Source organism: Sus scrofa, chromosome 1 (assembly GCF_054392235.1).
Source record: "Sus scrofa isolate SSC_HxYL_T2T_F1_AM1 chromosome 1, Sscrofa_HxYL_maternal_Yorkshire_Landrace_v2.0, whole genome shotgun sequence".
Classification (NCBI taxonomy): Eukaryota; Metazoa; Chordata; class Mammalia; order Artiodactyla; family Suidae; genus Sus; species Sus scrofa.
The window spans coordinates 67,672,070-67,698,623 of record NC_139383.1 but is presented as its reverse complement, the minus strand read 5'-3'; the positions used below and the strand labels follow the sequence as shown (position 1 = coordinate 67,698,623).

At 34.5% G+C, this 26,554-nt stretch overlaps 1 protein-coding gene across 7 annotated transcripts in view; it reads left to right on the top strand.

Annotated features, from left to right (window-relative positions):
* ASCC3 (activating signal cointegrator 1 complex subunit 3) overlaps positions 1-26,554 on the top strand; it is a 325,213-nt gene that overhangs the window by 110,424 nt on the left and 188,235 nt on the right. For all 7 annotated transcript variants that reach the window (XR_014806468.1, XR_014806467.1, XM_084961374.1 and 4 more), the window contains one exon: positions 22,913-23,077. Coding sequence is in view for 5 of the 7 variants with exons in the window: in XM_084961374.1 (XP_084817500.1) it covers positions 22,913-23,077 (165 nt within the window). In the remaining 2 variants the exon portion in view is untranslated. The remainder of the gene's footprint in view (positions 1-22,912; positions 23,078-26,554) is intronic.

Genomic DNA, 26,554 nt, shown 5'->3' with positions numbered 1-26,554 from the left:
AATAAAATAAAATAACCAGAACTACACCCTTGATCATTGCTTTTATCTACTGACCTTTACTGAAGTAGGTTCTGGTCCTCACTAATAAATTTTTAAAGTCTAGTAGTATTAATTTAAAATCAAATACAATATTTAAAATATTTAATAGCCAGTATGTCACTTTTTGCTAGTGAGGCAACACTTTTCCCTATTCCCTTTTCTGTAGTCATAGCAGTGGGTGTGGGAGTTATACTCTTGAGTCAGAAAGCTGCAAACTGGTAATTTTTTACCCCTTCCAGTTGCAGTTTAGGCATTACATTCCTCTGGTTTCTTTCTGCTTTTGGATGTTTTCTGTGTCTTAAAAATTTTTTTAAATTGTATCAATATTTTGTAATTATCTGCAGAGGTTCCCTTGGTCATTACTAGAGGTCGATTCTGATATCTAAATATACTTATTATTGAGTTTGTTAGTATTTAAAAAGCACTAATTGTCTTTTCCTGGCAGCAAAAGCAAGAGGTATATTTTAAAAAACAAACTGCTTTAATCAAAGGATTTTCTCTAAATTTCTAATATTCTCTGTGAAATTTGAGTGATTTAGGTATCATTTCAGCCTTTTCCTTGAAACGTTCTAAATTTGATTTTGTTAAAGAAGCTATGGACTTATCAGCTAAAAACAGAAGTAACAATTATTTTTGCACATCATCATTTTAATAAATTTTTGTTTTTTAAGTATTTATATTTAGCACAATGAGCTAAATCATTTTAAATTTTTTTAGTTTATACAGTAAAGAGAAAGAAGCTTTACAGATCTGTATAACACAGTAAAATATTATGTATAGTTTCTAAATTTATGAATACATCAGATTCTGCAAGTTTGTTCATGCATTTATAGATGTAGTGTTATATTTGATAGGTTCCAAGGCTAACTCTCATAGCTGGCTGAGCATATAATTCCAGAGATCATATCTGAAAACTATACATCAGGACAGGTAGACTGATAGATTTTTTTTTAGTGTATAATCTTTACTTTCATAATGTCTTATGAAGTCATATACATGAGATAGAAATTTGACGGGTAACAAATTGTCTTTATTGAAAATAAAATTTCCTGAAACTGGAACCCATTCTGGAACATCTGAGAACATACCTATGATAATAGCTTACCTAAAGAAATGAGTTTTTTATCCTGGTGGGTACCGTGAAGGTAAGGGAAGAAATTAAATCAGTTTGTTCTTTTATTACTTGCAAGTCTAGCCTTAAGAAATTTTCTTTTGGAGTTCCCATCATGGTGCAGTGGTTAATGAATCCAACTAGGAATCATAAGGTTGCGGGCTTGATCCCTGGCCTTGCTCAGTGGGTTAAGGATCCGGTGTTGCCGTGAGCTGTGGTGTAGGTTGCAGACACTACTGTTACAATTCCGATTAGACCCCTAACCTGGGAACCTCCAGGGAAGCAGCCCTAGAAAAGGAAAAAAAAAAAAAAAAAAAAAAATTTCTGTAAATGTTGAATTTGGCTTTGGTGATCTTATCTCACTACTGTGCCAAATCCAGGGCTCTTCCTCTGTATCTTTCTGCTTTAGTCTTTCTGCATACCATTAACGGGCTTATTAAAAAGAAATAAAAACAACTCTGCATTGATTCAGTCATTTGCATTGCTATAAGGAGGTGGTTCTCAAAATTGATATGGGGACATGCAGGGTTTGCTAAGACTTCAGGGGATCAGTGAGGTTAAAACCAAGGGAAAGCTATTTATATAGGGCGATAAATTCTCTTCATAATCTACATCTAGCCGATTTTCAACCTTGCATTCCCAGCTGCTTTCCCATATAAACTTCAACCAGAACATTTTTACTTTTTCTGAAATAACAATACTCAGCATTTCCTCTGATGAATGTTACTGTTTAATGTTTCATCATGCATTTTCTCTTTTTCAGTGTCTGTCTTTATCCATTGACATTTGTCCAGATCTTAATCTATTTTACAAAACTCAGTTTGATCCCTTAAGTACTTAATTCCTTTTGCCTGAGTCCCATAGCACCATCCATTTATATTCATAAAATAAGACCTAGTCCATAATGTCTTTGCTTTTAGATCTGGTCTTAGAAATCTGGGCCACTCAAATAATACATAGATTTGTATGTTGTATCTTCAGAAGCTTGATGAGCATCTCTTTTTCCCTTTGCTCGTCTCTGTACTTCCCTAGATCTGTTCTGTATCCTTTGGAAATATTTGTTGACTCTCTGAGGGCAAGGACCATGTGCTTGGCCTCAGTTATAGTTTATAAATGGAACCTCCTATTTTGTGCTTGCTCTTTATTCTCCTCCAGTGTACCCATACTATTAGTGATGCTAACTTTTGTAAACCTGACATTATAGTTATCAACCTCTTCACCCTGTCCTTCTACCTGTCCTCACAGATTAATAGCCTGTGCTACTATCATTGCCTTTGCAATTGGTAGAGAGAATAAACAGGAATATTGCAGATCATTTGGGAGTACAGACAAACTCAACTTTTACCTTCGAATTTTTTTTCTGGCCATGCCCATGGCATGCAGAAGTTCCCAGGCCACGGATCAAACCCAACCCATAGCAGTAACCCAAGCCATAGCAGTGACAACAGCAAATCCTTAACCACTAGGCCACTGGGGAACTCCTATTTCCTGCTTTCTCTACTTTTCCAACTTTTATAATTTTTAGTAGCTGTTTAATGATTCCTATAGTATATTTCTTTTGGTGAGTAAGTTCCCCAATACTTAGCACAGTTAAATATAGCACAGTTAAATTTTCCCTGACATTTAAAAAATATTTTCAGCATTGTTTATCTTTTTTTAGTGTAGGAAGAGAAATTAATTTCATTTGCAAATTCTGTCATGCTGTTCTGATTGTATTATTTCCTTGCTCATAAACTTTCACTGTCTCTTTATTGCTTATCCAACTACCTAGCTTGTTAAAAATCTTGTATAAATTAAGTATAATGTGAGAAGTAATCTGTTTTGTGATTCACTAGGGATTGTCAGGTCTAGCTGCAGTTATGATTTTATTGAGGCTTGATGTTAAATTTCCTTTTACAGGAGAAAATTATATAATTCTAAGATTTACTATCAGGAGAAATAGTCTGTGAGGCAACAGATACCTCTTTGGTGTTCAACTAAAAAGCTTTTGAATGATATAGTAAGTTTATCATCAATGAAAATACAAATCTACTTTCCTGCCCTTATTTTTTCATTATTCTATGTCTACCATTAATTTCAAAGTTCTCTCCCCATGTGTATTCTCCTTCAAGAGTTGCTACTTTATAATATTCATTTTGCCTTTTAGTAATTCTATCAAGCAATTGTGCTTTTTCTTATACTCTTTCTTTCCTCAACTCATATTATCCTTCTGCATTCTCTCCTAATACAGAGTCCTTTGAATCTCAGTGAAAATAGTGGTCAGAAATTTTAGAAAAGATTTCTCCTCTCCTGACAGTAACTCTGTATCAAAATGAGGCATTTGCTCTGAGTTCTGAAATCATTCTCCTTTTTAAAAAAACTTGTTTGCTCATCCTTATACTGGGCTGAGTTTACCTGTGAAGCTTTGGGAGTTGAGGTAGGTATTTTCAGGTTTTGGTTTTGTTTCTATTCTGGCTGGGGTTGGAAGGAGATTCTCTTAGATTCAGCAACAGCAAAGGGAACCCTGAATTTCCATTGTGTTACTCTGTTCACCCAGAGTTTTATCCAGTAGGCTTTGTAGGGAGGGTGTGTGTGTGTTGTGCACGGACATGTGCTTTTGCTATACTCAGTGTTCCTGTAGCACTGTCCCAATTTACTCTTCTCTCAAGGGGATTCTTCCTATGGTATATATCTTATTGATTACTTCACTGAGAATACGTATATATGAAAAAAGGGGAGAAGGAGGGATGGGCTAGAGATTACATATGCTCAGGTTGCAGTTTTATCTGGATATCTGTGTATATGTTTCATTTAATATTGCTACCTTTCTGTATAAAATCTGAGGATATCTTTATTACATCTCCATTTCTAAAAGGTATTTTTGCTGGATATAGATTTGTCAGTTAGAAGTTCTTTTCTTTCACCACTGGAAAAATGTGCCACTTTTTCTGGCCTCCAAGGTTTCTGAGGAAATACCTACTGCCATTCCAACCCTAACCCTAACCCTAACCTGCTGAGCGAGGCCAGGGATTGAACCTGCATTTTCATGGATACTAGTCAGGCTCATTACCTCTGAGCCACAACAAGACATCTATAACCTAAAATATTTTATTTTATATCCTTTTCCATGAAACACATAACTCAAAAAAGAATAAACTTACTATTAGTAACTAAGAAATTCATATGTACTCTATTTATAATAAAAATGAATTAGTCTTGTGACTGAATTAACCAGATCATTTTATAACATTATCACTTGACCTAGTGCTTTTAGATAGAAAATGTAAAATGTTTTGCAAAAAGAATGCTAGAGGAGTTCCCATCATGGCTCAGTGGTTAATGAATCCGACTAGGAACCATGGGGTTGTAGGTTCGATCCCTGGCCTTGCTCAGTGGTTTGGGGATCCGGCGTTGCCGTGAGCTGTGGTGTAGGTCGCAGACACGGCTCGGATCTACATTGCTGTGGCTGTGGCGTAGGCCGGCAGCTACAGCTCCAATTCGACCCCTAGCCTGAGAACCTCCATATGCCGTGGGACTCGCCCAAAAAACGGAAAAAAAAAAAAAAAAAAAGAATCCTAGAATTGAGTTGTAGCAAGGCTGATGGGTTTTTTTTTTTTTTTTTTTTTTTTTTTGGTTTGTTTGTTTTGTTTCTTAGGGCCACACCTGTGGCATATGTAAGTTCCCAGGCTAGGGTTTGAATTGAAGCTGCAGCTACCGGCCTCTGCCACAGCCAAAGCAATGCAGAATCCAGCCACATCTGTGACCTACACCACAGCTCATGTAGCATCAGAGCTGAGCGAGGCCAGGGATTGAACCTGCATCTTCATGGATACTAGTTGGGTTCGTAACCCATTGAGCCATAACAGGAACTCCAAAGCTAATGTTTAAGGGTCACCTTTGAGGTACATGGAAAACCATCAACTAGCTCTTTCCTGAGTTATGGTCTTGTGTCTCTAAAAGCATCTTAATCCTATATGCTTCTAGATGAGTAATTTGTTGTGCCTCATTAGCAGTTTGGAAAGGATTGGTTTATTAGTTTAGCTGACTTTAAATGGGTCTGGCCTGTGTAGAAGATGAGAGAGAATGGCTCTCTGAGGACTGCCACTGTGGACATGAGGTGTCGAGCGGTTCAGTGCCTGGGGAAAGATACTAGTTGTGGAAAGAGCTACCCTGAAGTTTTATATGTGCCAAAGGTAAATTTTGCTGCATACTTTTTTAATGTTCAGTGGTAGGTATGAGTTTTATGTTAAAGCTAAAACAGGAAATATATTAATTTAGTGATTTCATTAGTTTTTTTTGTTTTCTTTTGTTTTATTTTGTCTTTTCTAGGGGCTGCACTTATGGTATATGGAGTTTCCCAGGCTAGGGGTCCAATTGGAGCTGTAGCTGCTGGCCTATGCCACAGCCACAGCAATGCCAGATCCGAGCCACGTCTGCGACCTACACCACTGCTCACGGCAATGCCAGATTCTTAACCCACTGAGTGAAGCCAGGGATCAAACCTGCAACCTCATGTTTTCTAGTTGGATTCGTTTACCACTGAGCCACTACGGGAACTCCCATATTATTATTGCTTAGGGAACAAAAATGAAAATGACAGGAATAATTTGAAATTTTAACTTTAAGATTGTCCCAGTATATGTGTGGCAGAACAGTATTTGGGGGGAGGGTGCTGCTGCTGAATGAATGATAAGAGTTCTGTGGTCAAATAGTCAGACAGTCTATCCCTGTGAGAGACTGATAATCCTATTAGTATAATAAAAACTTAGATACCTTGCCAGTGAGCTTTAACTTTGCATTTTCCAAACTTAATTGAACACAGATCATTTCTTTCACAGAGCAGTTGTTACTAGAACTTGCTTTGAGAAATGCTGCCCTGGAACGTTTATACCCATTCAGTGAAGCCATGTTCCAGGGGGAAGAGTTAGTCTTACTTTTGGTAGTTTTAAGAAATCAACCTCAGGTAAATATTCTGTGTTGCTCTCATCTTTGATTTAATGTATTTGGTTCAGACCAAACCTGAATATATTAAAAGTACTTTGTTTTAAACCACACTTTCTTTTTAACACTTACAACTGCTAAAAATATTTTGTGGATAACTATACTTTTAAAATTTTATAACGTAAATACAGTTATTCAAGAAAATCATAGTGATTGTTAGTAGTAGTTTGCAAAGTATTCTTTTTTTCCTTAAAACAAATTTCTCAAATACATTAACCATAAAAGGAGTGTGAATTTTTAGCACAGTCACTGAGTAGTTGACTATTTGGAATTTAATCATGATCTAAAACTAATGGTAAACTCTTTAGATCTTCCTGAGAAATACTCAGAAATTGCAGTAGCAAAGAATGCACAGATTTTTAGAAATGTCAATTATTTTGAAATTATACATTGTGTACAGAGTGTTTTATGTTTGATATATGTTTCATTAGGCCTGAAGATTATGACTTTCTATACAGTGTTGCTCTATGTCTAAACAAAATCTCAAAAAGAGATGTCTTTTTTTAACATAGTGTCTTCTTCACTGATGTTAGAATTCTCTTTTAGAAATGACGAAATACCTTAGAGTACTGAAACTTTCTCCTCTAGATAGAAGATCTTTTTTAAATTGTCCATTTTTCTGTGCCCTTTTATGACATTTTACACAACCTTCTTCCATTTCACGTCAATTTAATTTTAATGCTGGTAATGTAGGATAGCCAATAGCCATTTTTATTGTGAGAAATTACAGTGTTTTGTTGTTGACTATGTTAGCAACAAACTACTTATCAGAGATCTTGGCCAAATTCTGTCAAATTTAAGATATTAATTAAAATACTTAATTTTTCTTCTCTAATTTTCAATTTCAACTTACAAGATGTTTATGTATCACCAACTATATTTTATTTATACTACTTGAGACTTAGGTATAAGGGTACAAGCTGAATAAGATATAATCTTCAAAATGTTAGATTGTTAAAAGTCTTTGATCAGAAATCTTAGATCAGAATGATTTATCAGTAAAGCCCAGGCCCAAGTTTATAGACCCTCCCAAGTCTGTGCTTTGAAGCAGGCCCTTTCATTTCATACTTATTTCCTATTACACAGAAGGAGAATAAGCAGAAAAATTGCTTAATAAATTTTGTATTTATTAGATCATTTTCTTTCATTGTTCCCATACTAAACTTCACATTTTCCCACATTTGAGTATTTTGCATTTAAACTGATATTTTGGATTGTGGAAGGAACAATAATTTTAAAAAATTGTCTGCTTAAGCATATTCTGAACTTCTTAGGTAGAGTGGCTTGAACTTTCTGTTGCTTAGGTTTTATAATTTGATCAAAATCTATACAGTGGTCATTGGATAATATAAATAGAATTTAGTCCATTTAACATTCTGGATATAGTTCTAACAAGTTGGAGGATAAACGGATATAATACACCAAAATAACATTTTCCTAGCAGACAGTTTTGAACCTGAATACATGGTAGGACAAAATAACTTTTTATTAGAAGAGCAAGTTTTGTTTTAAATATGTAGAACGTGAAAAGATGTCTGGATCAATTATATTTTAAAATAAAATAAAAGATGTTTTCTTTGGTATTTCAATATGGTACCTTGATTCTCATTGTTATGTAATTTGTATGTCATAAATAATTCCTTTATTTTAAAGAAATATTAAACAATTTGTCTATAGCATGGCATAGTGCTTTGCATTGAGGAGTCAGTTGTTTTTTAAGGTAGGGTCAGAATTCAAAAGCTAATGCTCTGTGAGAACATATTTGGTCTTTCCTGTTGGCCTAAAAAACATTTTCATTGTGTAGTGCTTTGTTTCCTCAAGTTATAGAAGACTAAAAACATATTTTAAATGTTTTTACTGTTATTATTTGATATAACGTATAAAAGGTACTTTGAAGTTAGTTCTTTGCACATAATTGAGCTTCAGGAAATAAATGTTCTTTCCTTTATGCATCTTCATTGGGTTCTTTATACTGCTCATAATCCATTGCACATCATGTGAAATAACCCCAGAGTATACACTTGATGATTTATGCTACATTGACTCTTGTCACTGGCTGTGACAGTCCAGAAGAAAAGAAAAGAAAAAAAAAAAGATGGTTCCCCCCACCCTCCCCACCCCCGTCCCAGTTTTAGAAGCAACATTATAGTTAAGTGTGAGTAGTGCTTATTTGGCAGTAAGTAGAGTATCCTTTTGACATACTCCTTTGGCAGAATGGTTATCTGTGAAATTAATTCCAGGAGAAAACCTTTTGAAGGCTTGGTTTGAAAGAAGGCTTTTATGTTAAATTTGATCCTCTCTTTTTATAAGAGAATAAAAGCTACTCATTCCTAAATTTGAGACAATTCTTACTAGAAAGGAAGATAGTAATCAATTATATTCCAAGGAAAGTACTAGATACTACCACATGTTACATATAATGCATGCATTCTGGTTGATCTTTAAACATTTTGTTTCAGCCTTATTGAGGTATAACTAATGTTATACTATAAAAAACTGTACATATTTAAAGAATACAATTTAATGAGTTTTGACATATGTGCATACTAGTGAAACCATCACCACAATCAAAATAATGAATATATTCATCAGCCCTAAATGTTTCCGTACATCTCTTTGTAATCTATCTCTCACCATCTGCCACTCATCCCCAGGCAACCACTGAACGCTTTCTGTCACTGAAATAAAACTTTATTTACATTAAAAAATTTTATGTAAGTAGGATAATACAGTGTATGCCTTTTTACCTGACCTCACTCAATATAATTATTTTGATATTCATCCACGTTGCATGTTTTAGTTTTTTATTCCGCTGTACTGCTAAGTAATATTGTGTTGCATGGATATACCATGAATTGTTTATCCATTCAGTTTTGACGAATATGTACCGTGGTTCAGGTTTTTGGCTATTACAAGTAACAATGCTGTGAACATTCTTTACAGTCATTTTTGTGGACACAGGACTTTCATTTCTGGATAAGTGCCTAGGAGAAGAGTTGCTGGGGATATGGTGGATGGGTATTAAACTTTTAAAGAATCTACCAAACTATTTCTAAAATGGCTGAAAAGCTTTACATTCACACGAGCCATATATGAACACTCTTAATTCTTTCACATCCCGTTTAATACTTACTTTAATACTTCCTAATTTTAGCTATTCTAGTAGATGTTCAGTGGCATCTCATTGTGATTTTAATTTGCATTCCCAATGACAGTGATGTTAAGCATCCTTTCATGTGTCTTTTTGGCATCTGTATGTTTTCTTTTGTGATATATCTTTTCAAATCATTTGCTTTGTTCAAAAGTATTTTAAGTGGGTAGTTTGTCTTACTAGTGAGTCATAAGACTTTTGTATGACTGAATACAAGTCCTGTGTTGAATATGTGCTTGGCAAATATTTTCCAGTTACTAGGCTTGTCTTTTCATGTTTTTAACAATATCTTTTGAAAAATAAACCCCTTAAATTTTATAGAGTCATAACATATTGACTTTCTCTCTTAAAGTGAATATTTTTTTGTGTCCAGTTTAAATATATTAACCAAACCCTTGATAAATAAGAATTTTTCCTGTGTTTTCTTCTAGAAATTTTTATAGTTTTAGCTCTTAGTTTTAAACCTTTTTTAGTTTTAGGCTGCAATTTTGAGTTGATTTTTGTGTAAGATAGAGGTAGTGGTTGAAGTTCTTATTTGTTGAAAAGGTTACCTTTTCTCCATTGAATTATCTTTGTACCATTACTAAAAACAAATTGATCATGTGTGTGACTATTTTTCTGGATTCTGTTGTTTCATTGATTTGTATGTTTATCTTTATGCCGGTACCACACTTGTAATTACTATAACCATGTAATATGTCTTAAAGCAGGTAGTATAAGTTCTCCAACTTTGCTCTTTTTCAGGGTTGTTTTGGTTGTTATAGGTCTTCTCTCTTCCACATAAATTCTATATATTTTGGTTGATTTTTGATAACTTTTTTTCCATCTATTACTATGCAATTTTACTTAGTAACTATATAGAGAGAATACATGAAAGTGTTAGTTGGGGGATTGTAGCTGTTTGTTTTTAATTATTTTGCAAAACTTAAGCCTCCTGAAAACATTTCTTTAATGGCAATGGAAACTGTAGTGACTAAAATAAATTAGAAATACTTTGAAAGTAGGAGAAATTATCCACAGCACCCTAGGATTTATAGTTTTTAAAGTATTTAATTCTTTTTAATATTTTAGTCTTTATTGTATCTCTTCTCTTTTCAAAGCATATTCTTTCATTGCAGAAAAAATTTTAAATAGACAAACAAAAATAACATAACACATCCAATCAAAGTTATTGTAATTATATACTTTGAATTTCTCAATTTTGTACCAAAATATATTATATTCATATATTTAAATGAATGGTAGTATGCCATAGTGATATGTGGAAGTTAATTGATTTTATACATGTGAAGTGTTTAGAACATTGCTTGGCAACAGTAAGTTCTTAATAAGCAATAGCTATCTTTTAAATAAACCATACAAACAAGCTGATTTATATTCTGCCTTTTTTATTATTTAGCAAGGTACCATGAACAGCCAGCCAGCCATGTCAAATAGGTATATGTCTACAACGGTTTTTATGATACTATCCAACTGAACAGGGTGGATTACTGATTGTTGGAAAAGGACTCCACACACAAACCTGCCATGTATTCCTCATTGATTAAGTTTAGAGTATAGTACAATCCTGTTCAGTATAGTAGCCACTAGTCATGTGTGATTGAATTAAAATTTAATAAAATTAAAAGTTGTGGGGTTTTTTTTTTTTTTTTTTGGTCTCTAAGGGCCATACACCATAGCCACAACACCACCAGATCTGAGCCCCATCTGCGACCTACACCACAGCCCACAGCAACGCTGGATCCTTAAGCCACTGAGTGAGGCCAGGGATCACACCCGCAACCTCATGGCTGGTTCCTAGTCAGATTCATTTCCACTGCCCCACGACGGGAACTCCAAAATTAAAAGCTTTTTCCTTCATTTGTACTAGGCTCATTTCAGTCACTAGTGGTTACCAGATTAGATAATTACTGCTATCACAGAAAATTCTATTGGACAGTGACAGTGTAGTTCTTAAAGGAAACCTTGTGGCAATATAGAAAACAGAAGCTGAGGCAGTGTGCATGCATGTACCTGCATTTTCTTTTGTTATGGGACATACAGTGTTCTAGTATACAAAAGGTTGAGAAAGAAGCCAGGTGTCACTAAACCAATCCCCTTTGTAGAGTTCAGACTTAAGAGTCTCTGGGCTTCAGCTTAGGGGAATATTTACAAACATCAGGCTTTTCTGATTCTGAACCAATTTTGATTCAGTTCTCAATTGTACAGTTGAGAAATCCCTGCTTACAGCTTCCCAGGGTCCTGCAGAGCCTTCTCCTCATAGTAATATACAAAATTGGATAGATATTTTACGTTTTATTTCACTCTTGCTTGGGTGTTTGTTGACAGTGTTTTCAAAATTTTCCTATTAGAAAAATCAGAGTGTGCATGATTAGCTAAAAATTCTACTGCTAAAAGGCAAAGCATAGAGTTCCCTGGTGGCCTAGCAGTTAAGGATGTCATGTTGTCACTGCTGTGGCACAAGTTTGATCCCTGGCCCAAGAACTTCTGTATGCCAAGAAAAAAAAAAGGCATATATAATAGGAAATAAAAGCCCAATAAGTTTTGAAAAATTGGCGTAAGTGCTTAATAAAACATTGAATCTTGCAAAACAACCCTGTGGAGCATCTGCCATTTTAACACATTCAACTTAGTAACCAGAAATGGCTTTTTCATGAATTTTTTATTTCAAAAGTTATCATTACAATATTATATTAGTATTATTATTATTGTCTTTTTAGGCTGCACCCGCGACATATAGAAGTTCCCAGGCTAGGAGTCGAATCGGAGCTATAGCTGCTAGCCTACACGACAGCCACAGCAGTGCGAGATCCAAGCCACATCTGTGACCTACACCACAGCTTATGGCAACACCAGATCCTTAACCCTCATGGATATTAGATTCCTTTCCGTTGAGCCACAACAGGAACTGCTACAAAATTATTTTTGATGTTATCCTTTTTAAAATCATTATCTATAGTCAGAAACTAGCTTAATTTACTGTTCACATCTTTTCTATAACATCTAGGCATTGATTGCCATATCGCTATGTTAATGATATTTTATAGCTCTGGAAAATACAGCGTTGTTTTACAGCTTACTTATAATCACCATCTAAATATTCTAGGTATTGACTTAGTTTAGAAATTAGTGTGGTTATTTATATTTGTTATAGTGTTGCATCATATTTCCTTAGTTGTCTTCTTTGTTGATTTGTTTTTCAGTACTTCAGAAGCAGAATAAAAGACAACATTGTTTTACATTTTGAAGGTGATTCTTTACTGCTTAAAGCTTAATTTTTCAAGTGACTGCACAAATATAATTAGTGTGCTTTTGATGGTAGTAATAATTTTTCATTTCTTCATAAATCTAAACATTTGCTTTTTCTAATTTTTTAATTTGAATTTCCAATTTTATTTAATTAAACAACTAATAACCAAAATGAATTTTTTAAACTTTCCTTCATTAGGAGAGAAAATGGGAGTAGAACCTGAATTATGAAAGATTTACTCTCTAAGAAGAACAGTTGTTACTAAAAGGCTTGGCTAGGTGTTTATACATTATGGAATTAGAAGGCTACCACTTTCAAAATCCCCTGATGAAATGTAAATATTATTTGCCAGGGTAACTATTTCCTGAATTGAAGACATGCCATTAAGAAGTAATGAGAGTTCTATTTTGAAGAATGTCTCATTACTTTTATTAGCTATAAATTACTTGAAAGCATCGTGAAGTTCTTTGGGTTACTTATTGATTATTTTTACTTTTGTAAGGTTTAACAGCCACTCATAAAATACATTAAAATGCTTTGAGTAAAAAAGCCCATTTCTATAAATAAACTAATGTTTTTAACTGTTTTCTTCTTCTTAATGTACTTGGGTTGAAAGGGGTAGTGAGAGAGCTATAATTTTTGATACATAAAAATCTGTCTGATGAATGCAAATTATGTATTATGTGAGATCCCTTTCTTAGAGTATAATTTAAAAGCACTCAGGAATCTAACTATCTTTGCTTTCACTGAAAACAATTTAGAATAACAACTTTGCCTATTTCATTAGTATTCCTCTGCAGAAAAATGCCGTGTTTCATAGTATTAGAGGAGTGAAGAGAGGAATGAGGGTCATATTCTATTAATGGTTTATTTTTTTCTTTTGCTGTATTTGTTTCACATCAACACTTAGTTGACTTTTTTTAATTTTATTAAAGTATAGTTGATTAACAATGTGTCAATTTCTGCTGTATAGCAAAGTAACCCAGTCACACATATATCTACATTCTTTTTCTCATATTATCTTCCATCATGTTCTATCACAAGAAATTGGATATAGTTCCCTGTGCTATACAGTAGGATAGTTACTTTTTTAGAATCATGTTATTGTTTCATATTCTTATGAACATTTAAAAAAAGCAAAGTAATTAGAAAATTTATTTTTAAATTAGTTCTAGAACTCTGCTTGCAAAGTCTATCATGCTAACTTATTGAAATACAGATCAAAAGTCACTAGAAGGTTCATTATTTTCTTTTTCCCAGGCAAAAAATCAGAATGCTTTCTATTGTAAAATTATAACACAATACGTAGCATCTTTAGAAACAATCTGGTTTCTCTATGAACAAGGACATAAAAGTAAATGTTGAGATATCTATGATGCTCATCCCAAGTATCCTAGTTATTAAAGTGCAGAAAAATCTTGCCACCAGTAAGTCATAGATGGGAACTCACTAAACACAGATACTAGTATCATTTTGAAAAATTACTTCTCGTTCTCAGAAATGTGTCATGTTATCTCTGTGGTCTATCATAATTGCAGATCCCTTAAAATAAGTTTGTTAGATTGTAAGAAATAGAAAGGAATGGAGGGAAAAAATGTAGAAAAATATATAACTTCACTCAGTTCTGCACTGTAGTCATATTGTTGATACATGTATAGTTTATGTGTGGTTGTAGGCAGATTCGGTGGCAGTTGCTTGAACAAGGTTAACTGCCTCCTCATGGGTGACCTTTGTATTTCATAAATTGCATGAAAGAGAGAGTTTAGACCACATTTCACTTCTTTGCTATGTTTTCTCCTTGAAGTATAAGCTTCTAAATTTGCCTTTATCTTGTGTTCTTAACCAGAGGCAAATACCTGAGGACATTGTGTTGAGTGAGTTAATCACGAAGTTGAGAGGTTCTCCCCCCCGCCTTTTTTTTTTTTTTTTTTTTTTGCTTTAAGTAAAGTAGGAAGGATCCAAGTAATGGAAGTAGGTATACAGTAAAGAGAACTCCTTTCCTCCTTTCCTTAATTGCAGTCATTTTCAGCAGCTTACATCCCGCCATAATTTCTTCATAAAATTTTAGAATCCTCCCTTCATTTGTCTCTTCTTCCTGATAATAGATCTCAAACAAAATTTTGATTAATTATTCTTGATTTAGTAGAATTTCTTAGTATTGAATGTCTAGAATTAGTTTGAAGGGATGAAATTGGTATTATTTTGGTATTATCATTTTATGAAGAATACATTTTCTTTAGCTCATCACATTTGAGGTTTTAGTGGTTTGGTATTATAATATGATACTTTAATTTAAAGTGTTTCATTTTAGTAAGAAATTAATCCTAAAACTCAGCTCTGCACATGGGGCAGGAAAGAGGTGGTGACTATTAAATGTTCAAAATCATGTGACAGAGGATTCTCCCCCCCCCTTTCAAAGAGTACATATATCAGTTGTCTTTGGGGTGGGGGGGAACCCTACTTTATAGTAAACCAGGGAAACCCATTCTCTATGAGCCAGATCCCAATTGTACAGGATAGTATTTACGACAGGACTGGTTGTTACCACAAATTAGCCATATTCAAGAAACTATACGAGTGAGCAGAATAGAAATCATTGTATCAGACCCTCCCTTTGAGACTTTAATGGATGAAACCTGGGGTATTATGGACAGGCAGAGTGACAAGAGCAAGGTCTTTGTGTCTTATACACACTGCAATATAAGCAATTTTGTATTCTTCACTATTGTGTGTAAATAAATAAGTTCTAGGGTAACCAGGCATTGTTCACATACTTATGTTGTTTAGTATACATGTTCTGGGATTGTTGAAAAGTGTTTTAAATCAATAAAAAGAACTACAGAGATTATTCTACTCCAGTTATAAACACATGTAATCTAGAAAGTATTTTCTTAAATGTTCAATTTTGAATCATGGAGCTTTTTCTCTCTAAACTCCCAGCATTCCATGCTTTGTTCCTTCAAAAGCATTAGGATTTCTTATTGAATTGTATTATACAGACTATCATACAGATTGTTTTTTTCTAACATGAAAATGCCAAGATACATTTCAGATTACCTTCTTTATGCCTTAGCTTGGCCATATCTTTACTATCAACAAAAATATTCATAAGAACACTTTTGTACTTGAAGATTTTCCAATTAACTTTTATATTTTCATTTTATAATTGAAAGCTGTGGTCCTTGACATAAATAAATATAACTAGCTACTATAGAAGACTTTGTGCTTTATATGTATGAGTGTGCACTCATGCAAGTGAATTGGTGGGAGAGGGAGGAACATAAAAAAAAGTAGAAAGGGAAGTAGTTGGAACTAACTGATTTGTTGCAGTGTCCCAAGGGGCAGGTATAATCTGCAAGCTGTCAGGTTCCATTACAGGGGCAGTTGCCATCAATCAGAGCTGACATTTATATAGCAGAGGTTAGTATAACTGTAATTATATGTATGTTTGTGGAATTTAAGCCATGTGACATTTTAGATTTAATCCTTAAATTAAAACATTCGTGTTATTTATAAACTTGTTGGTTGAGTAAGTGTGTGATTATGTATTTTAAAAAGGAAGATAGACTTCCTAACTCCTGTAAACTGTTGTGTTGTACATCTAAAGCATTAGAATATGATTTGTAACAACTCTAGGCTGACTGTTTTCAATGCAGAAAATGTATTAAGCAAGCATTCTTGAATATTCTTCTTTAGCTTAGTTAATAGATCTCTCACATTTTCAACTAAATGTGCAATATTTCATCAGTTGTAAAACACTTTTTAAAAATTTATTTGGTAGTTTTTTGTTTTTTTTTTTAACTTCTCAATGACACCAAATGATGATGTGGCTTAAAATCAATAGCTCTGGGAGTTCTTCTTGTGGCTCAATGGAAACAGATCTAACTAGCATCCATGAGGATGCAGGTTTGATCCCTGGCCCTGCTCAGTGAGTTAAGGATCCATCATTGCCATGAGCTGTGGTGTAGGTCGCAGAGAGCGACTCAGATCTGGCATTGCTGTGGCTGTGCGTATAAATTCTTCTTTGTATTTTGGTAAAATTCACCTGTGAAGCCATCTTGTCCTGAACTTTTGTTTGTTGGGAGTGTTTTTATTACATATTCAATTTCGTTTCTAGTGATTGGTCTGTTCAATTGATCTATTTCTTCTTGATTCGGTTTTGTCAGACCGTATATCTCTAGAAAGTTGTCCATTGCTTGTTTTGTCAAATTTGTTGGCATATAATTTTCATAATATTCTCTTACGGTTTTTTTTTTCATATTTCTGCAGTATCTGTTGAGATTTTTCCTTTTTTTATAATGATTTTTATTTTTATCATTATAGCTGGTGTACAGTGTTCTGTCAGTTTTATGCTGTACAGCATGGTGACCCAGTTACACATACATGTATACATTCTTTTTTCTCACATTATCATGCTCCATCTTAAATGACTAGATATATGTATAGTTCCCAGCACTACACAGCAGGATCTCAATGCTTATCCATTCCAAAGGCAATAGTCTGCATCTGTTAATCCTAAGTTCCCAATCCATCCCACTCCCTCCCTCTTCCCCTTGGCAACCACAAGTCTCTTCTCCAAGTCCATCATTTTCTTTTCTGTGGAAAGGTACATTTGTGCTGTATATCAGATTCCAGATATAAGCAATATGGTATTTGTCTTTTTATTTCTGACTTCACTTAGTAGATCACAGACGTGGCTCAGATCCCACGTTGCTATGGCTCTGGTGTAGGCTGGCGGCTACAACTTGGATTCAGCCCCTAGCCTGGGAACCTCCATGTGCCGCAGTTGCAGCCCTAAATAGACAATAAATAAATAAATAAGTAAATAAATATTTGTCTTTCTCTTTTTGACTTACTTCACTCAGTATGAGAGTTTCTAGTTCCATCCATGTTGCTGCAAATGGCATTATTTCGTTCTTTTTATGGCTGAGTAGTATTCTATTGTGTATGTATACCACATCTTCCGAATCCAATCATCTGTCAATGGACATTTGGGTTGTTTCCATGTCTTGGCTATTCTGAATAGTGCTGCAATAGGTGCATGTGTCTTTTCTAAGGAAAGTTTTTTCTGGATGTATGCCCAAGAGTGGGATTGCTGGGTCATATGGTAGGTAGATTGGGAATTTGAGGTTAATAGATGCAAACTATTGCCTTTGAAATGGATAAGCATTGAGATCCTGCGTATAGCACTGGGAACCATATCTAGTCACTTTTGATGGAGCATGATAATATGAGAGAAAAGAATGAAAACATGTATGTGTAACTGAGTCACCATGCTGTACAGTAGAAAATTGACAGAACACTGTATACCAGCTATAATGGAAAAAATGAAAATCATTATAAAATATAAAAGATAGAACCAGCTCTTGGTTTTATTGTTAGTTTAAACAATTAAAATTTTTTTATAATCTTAAGTACCAAAAATTTCAATATCAATTTTAAATATTATAAAAATAAATAGTATGTTTTTTTAATTTCTTATATTCCTTTGAATTTAAAATATTAAGCATTTTCAATCTGGTTTAATTTATAGCCAGCTACCTCAAGGGAAAAAAAAACTGCTCCAAAAGTCAAAATGAGTTTTTTTGTGTTTTTTTTTTTTTTTTTTTTTTTTTGTCTTTTTGCTATTTCTTGGGCCGCTCCCGCAGCATATGGAGGTTCCCAGGCTAGGGGTCGAATCGGAGCTGTAGCCACCGGCCTACGCCAGAGACACAGCAACGCGGGATCTGAGCCGCGTCTGCAACCTACACCACAGCTCACGGCAATGCTGGATCGTTAACCCACTGAGCAAGGGCAGGTTCCTAGTCGGATTCGTTAACCACTGCGCCACGACGGGAACTCCCAAAATGAGTTTTAAAAACAGTTAAAATTCAGTGTGATATCAGTGTGACTGGTATAATTTTTGTTTTGTTTTGTTTTTGTCTTTTTGTCTTTTCTAGGGCCGCTTCCGCAGTATATGGAGGTTCCCAGGCTAGGGGTTGAATCAGAGCTGTAGCTGCCAGCCTACGCCAGGGCCATAGCAACGCCAGATCCAAGTTGTGTCTGCGACCTACACCACAGCTCACGGCAACGCCGGATCCTTAACCCACTGAGCGAGGCCAGGGATCACACCTACATCCTCATGGATACTAGTTGGGTTCATTAACTGCTGGATACCAGTTGGGTTCATTAACCGCTGAGGCACAACGGAAATACCCGATTTTGTTTTTAAATAGATAGCAACAGGGTACAAAGTCAACATGCATAAATCTGTTAAATATCTATAAACTAACAGCAAAAAAAAAAAAAATCCATACACAGTAGCATTAAAAACAACAAATACTTAGGAATAAATTTAACCAAGGGAGTGAAGGATCTATACACCAGAACTGTAAGATACTGAGGAAGTAAATTGAAGATACAAATAAATGGAAAGATAGCTCATGTTCATTCACTGAAAGAGTCAATATTATGAAAATGTACATATATTCAAGACATCTCTGAATTCAATGCATCCCTATCAAAATTCCATTATCATTTTTCACAGAAATAGAAAAAATAATTCTAAAATTTGTATGGAAACACAGAAGACCCCCAAATAGCAAAATAGAAAAAAAAATTGATACTATTATAAAAACAGACACATAGACCAATGGAATAGAATAGATATCTCAGAAATTAACACACAAACATATATCATCAACAAATATTTGACAGTTGAGCCAAAACCACTAAACTGGGGAAGAATAGTCTCTTTGATAAATGATATGGAGAAAAGTGGTTTACCATATGCAGAAGAATGAAATGGCTACCTGTCTTGTATTGCTTACAAAAAAATTAACTCAAAATGAATCAAAAACTTAAATGTAAGACCTGAAACTGCAAAACTACATGAAGAAAACACGGGGTAAAACCTTCATACTGCTCTTGGGAATGATATTTGGATATGACACCAAAAGCACATGCAGCAAAAGCAAAAATAAGCCTCTGCACAGAAAAGAATCAATCAGCAAAATTAAAAGGCAGTCTGTAGAATGGGAGAAAATATTTGCAAACCATCTATCAGATAAATATGTAAGGAATGTACAACTCAATAACAAAAAGAAAAAAAAAACAATTAAAAAATGGACAGAGGATTTGAATAGATATTTTTCCAAAGAAGACATACAAATGGCTACCAAGCACATGGAAAGATGCTCAACATCACTAATCATCAGGGAAATGCGAGTCATAATCACACTGAGAAATCACCTTAGACCTGCTAGAATGACTTGTTACCCAAAATATGAATTGGCAGATATTGGTGTGGATGAGGGGAAAAAAGGGAAGCCTTGTGCACTGTTAGTGGGAATGTAAATTGGTACTGCTGCTATGGAAAACAGCTTGAAGTTTTCCCAAAATGTTAGAAAAAGAACTACCGTATGATCCAGCAATTCTACTTCAGGGTACATATCAGAAGGAAGTGAAATCACTATTTTGAAGAGACAATTGCTCTCCCATGTTCTTTGCAGCATTATTCACAATAGCTAAGTCATGGAAACAGCTTAAGTGTTCACCTCACCAAGTAATGAATGGATAAAGAACATGTGATCTGTATGAAGAATAGAATATTATTCAGCCTTAAAAAGAAGGAAATTCAGCCTTTTCCCATAACATGGATGGATCTTGAGGTCATTAAGCTAGGTGAAATAAATCAGACAGAGAAGGATAAATACTGTGTGTTCTAAATTATGTATGATATATATGCCATACTCAAAGAACTATAAAGTAGAATAGTGGTTGCCAGGAACTTAGGGGTGGGAGAAAGGGAGAAATGTTGGTCACAGTATATATAAACTTTCAGCTGTAAGATGAATGTGTTCTGGGTGATGTACAGCAGAGAGAGTATAGTTAACATTCCTGTATTCTTAAAAGATGTTAAGAGAGTGGACCTTAAAAATTATCACACCACACACATAAACACACATAGATACACACACGGTAATTATGTGAGGGGATTGGTAGTGTTAACTAACCCTCTTGTGTTATCATTTTGCAATATATATGTGTATCAGATCATCACATTTTGCACCTTAAATTTGTATCTATCACATGTCAATAATAACTCAGTAGAGCTGGCCAAAAACGGAAGTAGAGTGATTTTCCCTAGATCACAATGTTTTAAAAGGCAAAAGATAATATTAATGTTTAAGTGAATTACCAAATGAAGTGATTCTGATAAGTCTTAGTCCTTCCTTTGGTTTAGCTTTCAAATGGATGGAGCATTTTAAAATTGAATACTACAAATTGTTGGCACAGTGGTGGTGAATAGCATCTCAACTATGCCATTTTCCCAGTGGTCAGACTAAAATTGGAACAGTTTGGAATAATGATTTTTATACTCCTGAGGGAAATAAGTACATGTATTAAAAGAAATTTGAGTTGACAGTAAAAATATTGACAGTTAACCTATGCCCTGCTACAAGAGCAGATGGAAATATCTTGCATGAGTTCCAATTCATTAAGCAAATATGACACTTTATTTTCTAGCCATTTTTGTTCAGGGAATTAGAGTAATGAATAGTAATATAAATGAAGCTGCTTCTCAGTATGCTGAAAGTAAAGTATAGAAAACAAAATGCTAAAATGGATTTTTAATCTTTGGTAGCATGGTTTTCTGATACCTGAAAAATTTGATTTTACAATTTAATTGTTACCATATCATCTTTGAAAGTTAATTGTAAGAAAGTGTTGGCATAGTATTCTAAATTCATGATGAGTTAGGTAGTCAAGCTTTATATTATAATTTAGTAGTGTACTTTGTAGCTTTCCTAATGTTTATTAATAGTAAGCTTACTTATTTTACATTTTAATGTGTCATGAATTGGCAGTTTATGAGAATTGCGGTTTTTGAAAACACATAGGCATGTTTTTTAGGACTTTGAGTGAAAGGCTTGTTAGGAATATTTATAGGTATATAAATAGGTATATTTATAATGATATATCTTGGGTTATTTTAAATTTGTCATTTTTTTCAAAGTAGAAGTTTTGTTTAAATTATTGGAATATAAAAGAGATGTTAATGCACAGTGAGTGTTTCAACCTATTTTGGATTTTAAAATTCATTATACATCGGTTTATACAGTAGGATATTTTTTATGTAAAATGTGATGTGATCTCAACATTGCCATTTAGCTTTAGCAAATTAACTTTGGATTGTAGTATTTCACACCTTAGATATGAATGCCTTAATCTGTTTCATTATAATTTGTCAATTAATGTTGGGTTGAAGTACAACTGCTAAATTTTGTGGTTGATATAGTTCATTTCAGAATGAAAGCAGTGATATATCTAATAATGCAATAGGTTATATTGACAAACTTGGATTATGTATTTGTTGAGAATTTGAAAACTAAATAATTATTTTCTTTCTCATAAACAACTTCAAAACATACATGAGATAACATAACAGAAATGTTGAGAGAACAATTTAACCCCCATCCCATTTAACCTTTTCAAAGCACATTTGAGTTTTGATTATCATCTATAATCTGATACACTAGCTACGAAGAGCTTTGGTTTTGATTTGTTACCTCTGGTGTTCTTTGAATTACCCACATTAGAGCTTATTTCCTAGAGTAATATTACTGTAGTAGAGGGTTTATTAAACTTATCTTTTTCTCTGCTACTGTATGCTTTTAGAGGATATAAACTATTCAATTGGAGAAAGCAAATAGATTTATAATCACAGCTTCATGTCAAATGGTCTCTTCCAAGAGCCTAATACAAATACCCTGGACTTAACTCTTGTTCTAAGTGCACTGGCTCTCCAGTGACTCATTGTTTGCATTGCTATTATGTACTAGTTATGCTGTAGTATATGTATTGTTTTTTAGTACAAAGTCCTGAATGTACTGGTTGATATTAAAGGGTGGTTTTTAAAAGCTGTGTATCAATAATGAAGTTTCCTCCAGATTTGGAAAGGGAGAGACAGGTGACCATTCCTGCAGTGGATTCTTGATCTCAAATTTTCACTTCCTTTTGATGCTTCATTCATTTATTTGTCCCTTTCCAAATAAAAGCCATTATCATTATACATATGTTTAAAAGACAGTGTCATTTTTTTTTTTTACATTGTAAGGCTCCTTTTAAATAAGCTTGTGTTATTTTATACACTTTACAATTTACTGAAGAACTACCTTCCATGAGTTTTAAACAGCTCCTTAATATCACAACTTAAAGAAAGGTCTTCTTGAAATGACTGTTGTCTACAGTGAATCAGACATCATTCTGGGATATTTTTAACATGTCTTATTTGATCTGTAAGTAGGTGGTCAGTCATATTTCTTTTTGAATGACAGAGTGGAAAATGAATATGTGACCTTTGCCCCTTTTGAATTTGATTTTTTTTTTTGTCTTTTAGATGCTTGTGACCACACCAGAAAAATGGGATGTAGTAACAAGAAAGAGTGTTGGGGATGTAGCTCTTTCCCAAATTGTAAAGCTCCTAATTCTTGATGAAGTTCATTTATTGCATGAAGATAGAGGACCAGTATTAGAAAGCATTGTGGCACGTACTTTACGGCAGGTAAGAGGAAGTTATTTGTAGCTTATCTTGAAGGATAAGTTTTTAATTAATTCATTTATTTGTTTTGTCTTTTTAGGGCTGCACCTGCAGCATATGGAAGTTCCCAGACTAGGGTTTGAATTAGAACTGCAGCTGCCGGCATACTCCATAGCCACAGCAATGTGGGATCTGAGCAGCATCTGCAACCTGCACCACAGCTCATGGAAATGCCAGATCCTTAACCCACTGAGCAAGGCCAAGGATCAAACCTGCGTCCTCATGTATACTAGTCAGATTTGTTTCTGCTTAGCCACTATGGGAACTCTGAAGGATAAGTTTTTAAACTTAAATGTAACATTCAAAGAAATATTATATGTGTTGTTCATGGGGAAAAAAGCTAATTTTATTATGGAGAAATCTTTAGCTACTTTATTTTTATGTTAAAAGTACCCTATTTTTCTTTCTCCCCAGTCTTATTTTATTGAAGTCTCTTTAAATTAACCCAAATAAATACGGGAAAACCTCAGTTCAGCACCTGGAGGTCCCCAGGCTAGGGGTCTAATCGGAGCTGTAGCCACTGGCCTACACCAGAGCCACAGCAACTCGGGATCCGAGCCGAATCTGCAACCTACACCACAGCTCTCGGCAACACCGGATCCTTAACCCACTGAGCAAGGCCAGGGATCAAACCCGCAACCTCATGGTTCCTAGTTGGATTCGTTAACCACTGCGCCACGATGGGACCTCCTTTTTTTTTTTTTTTTTTTTTTTTTGCCACATCATATAGTGGCTTTCTGTGAGATCTCAATTCCCAGACCAGGGATTGAACCTAAGCCACAGCAGTGAAAGGAGCAAATCTGAACCACTAGACCACCAGGGAATTCCCCTAAACCTGTTTTTTAAAACTAAATCTAATATTAACTAAGCAGTATTAAAAATGGTAGATCATAAGAAAATATTAGTGATTCATCCACTTCTCTCTATGCCTGTCATTCCCCTCTGAAAAAACTCTGAACATGATTTATATTTACCTGAAACACCAGATAAAATGAAATATTATCACCTAATGTACATAAGATTAATTGTTATTTTTTAAAGGAGACATGTACATGTTGTCTCAAGTTTTGGACCTTTGTGGTTATTAATTGTCCAAACCAAAGTTGATAAATTCTGTCAGCTCCTCTTTTCATTAAGTGAAAAGATATCTTAGAATACCCATGAGTATTAAAATGACATTTGTTGGTATATAGTACATGTATAGAAAGTAGATAAACACTGATTATCTAATTCCTTGACTTCCCATCTATTATTGTCTTTGATCTATATTCTACTGGATTTATTTTCTTTCTGAAATAGCCAAGACTCCATGACCAATTTTTCTTTTGTCAATAATCTTAACTTGCTTAGCCTCTGACTATCTGGTGAAAGTCTAGTCATAAATCAGTTGAAGAGTGTCTCTGCCTCCAGCCGCATTGCTAAATACAAGCTGCGATTACACAGGGGTGGAGGCAAAGGTCTCCATTCACAGAGTCTGATTTCACCTGGATCATTGGGATTATCTCCTAACTTGTAAGCAGCTCTCCTTCTTTTTCTCAAGCTTCACCAGACTCCTCCCTCATTCTTCCCTACTTTGTCAAGCCTCATTCTTAGAAGATAATACTTTTTACTGAGTGGAAATAAAGCCCTTCATGCTCGAGCTCCCTCAATTTGTGCCCAGAAAAAAACCATCCCCAGCCACCCAGAAAAAGCCTCAAACTCCTCCCCAAATCTGTCCTCATCATTCTTTCCCTCAGCCCTTAACTATAGGCTACTTCTCCCCTTGTCTTAGACCCCATTTCTTTCACTCTATAAGTTACCCACTTTCCTTCTCCCAGGTCTTTAACTTTTCCCTCTCTGTGAGCACTGTGCACTTAAACTTAAAAGAATTGCAAAATGCTACCCATCTTGACCAAAACCTATCTACTTCCAGTAACTTCTGCGTATTAATAAAGCTGTGTTTGCCACCTAGCTTCTGGAAATATTAATCTATATTCACCTTCCCTTTTGCCTTCAAAACCACTGCAGTCTGGTTATCGTTCCAACCAACATAGGTCATAAATTTTTTTTTTTTTTTAACCAGGATCACCAGTTACTAAATCCAAAAGATAGTTCTCAAAGCAATTCCCTTTTTTATTTTTTAACACTACTCATTTTTGATATTTGATATAACTCATTACTTCCTCAATCTTGAGACTTTTTTCTCTGTGACTCCTTGCTCCAGTCCTGCCTTGGTCTCCTTCACTGGGCTTTTTGTCACCTGCTTAAGTGCTCCTTCTCACGTTTCCTTGCCATCTTCTTTTCTCACCCTTGAAATGTTTACATTCTCTAAGATGTTGGTTTGCAAATGCCCTGTACACAGAGAGCAAGGAGAGACTGAAGAAAGAGGCAGATCACACCAGACAGTTTTAATAAGCAAAGGAACTTAACTTTGAGGCTTGTCTTGAGTGACTGCAAGATAAGTAGATTTCCACACCGCCACCAGAATCTTAAAAGTTTATTTAGAGGCTTTAATTGGCTTAGTCACATAAACCATCCAGACATCTCAACAACACATTGCTCTCTGAAGGCTGCATCCTTAGGGCAGACTTTGAGGTCAGGGAAGGCATGTGGAATGCACATTCCAAGGACAGGGAAGGAGGTGAGGATCCTCTCATTGCCAAGGTCAAGTTCAGGGATTAACCAGCAGTTACATCCTCCTCTAACACAGGACTCTCACTTGCCATCTTCTGTTTTCCTTCTAAATATTTGCCCTGGGAAAATAACACTTCTTTATCTGTGTCTAAATCTCTGCATATAGTCCAAACCTCCACAATGACTTGTAGTTTAACATCTCATGTTAAACAGGTCAGAAACTCTGTCATCTTTCCTGTGTATTTATCTATGGCATCACAATCCGCTTGGTTCTCAAGCCCAAATTGAATGTGTGGGAGTCACACTCAAGTTTTTCCTTCTTCCTTAACACTCTCCCTCACCCCTAATAAGTAGTTAGATATAAGTTCTTTTATCTTTCGTATCCTGACTAGTTCTCATCCAGACCTAGGTACGGGAATTTAATGTAAAAAAGAGTATAAAACTTTACAAGCTATATTGCATTTTAAAATGTTTTAAAATAATGTGTTTTCATCTTATAAAGCCACCATAAAATTCTACATAAATTAATTATTTTAATTCATGCACTGAGCCAAACTCAGTGTATTAAAGAAAATGTAAGAGAGCATTTTATAAATAATTTTGGGGTGGAGATCCTCTAAGCAAAATGCAAAACCACAAAGGTTGTAAACATATGGCACATTTGGATATGCAAATATTAAAAACTTCTGACATCCAAAAAGTTAAGATGTAAAACAGAATAACCGAAGTTATTTGCAGCACATAAAATAAAGCTTAAATGTCTTTATAATGAAAAGTTATTGTAAATTAATAAGAAATGTTTTTTAAAATTTTGGAAAAAGCACCTAA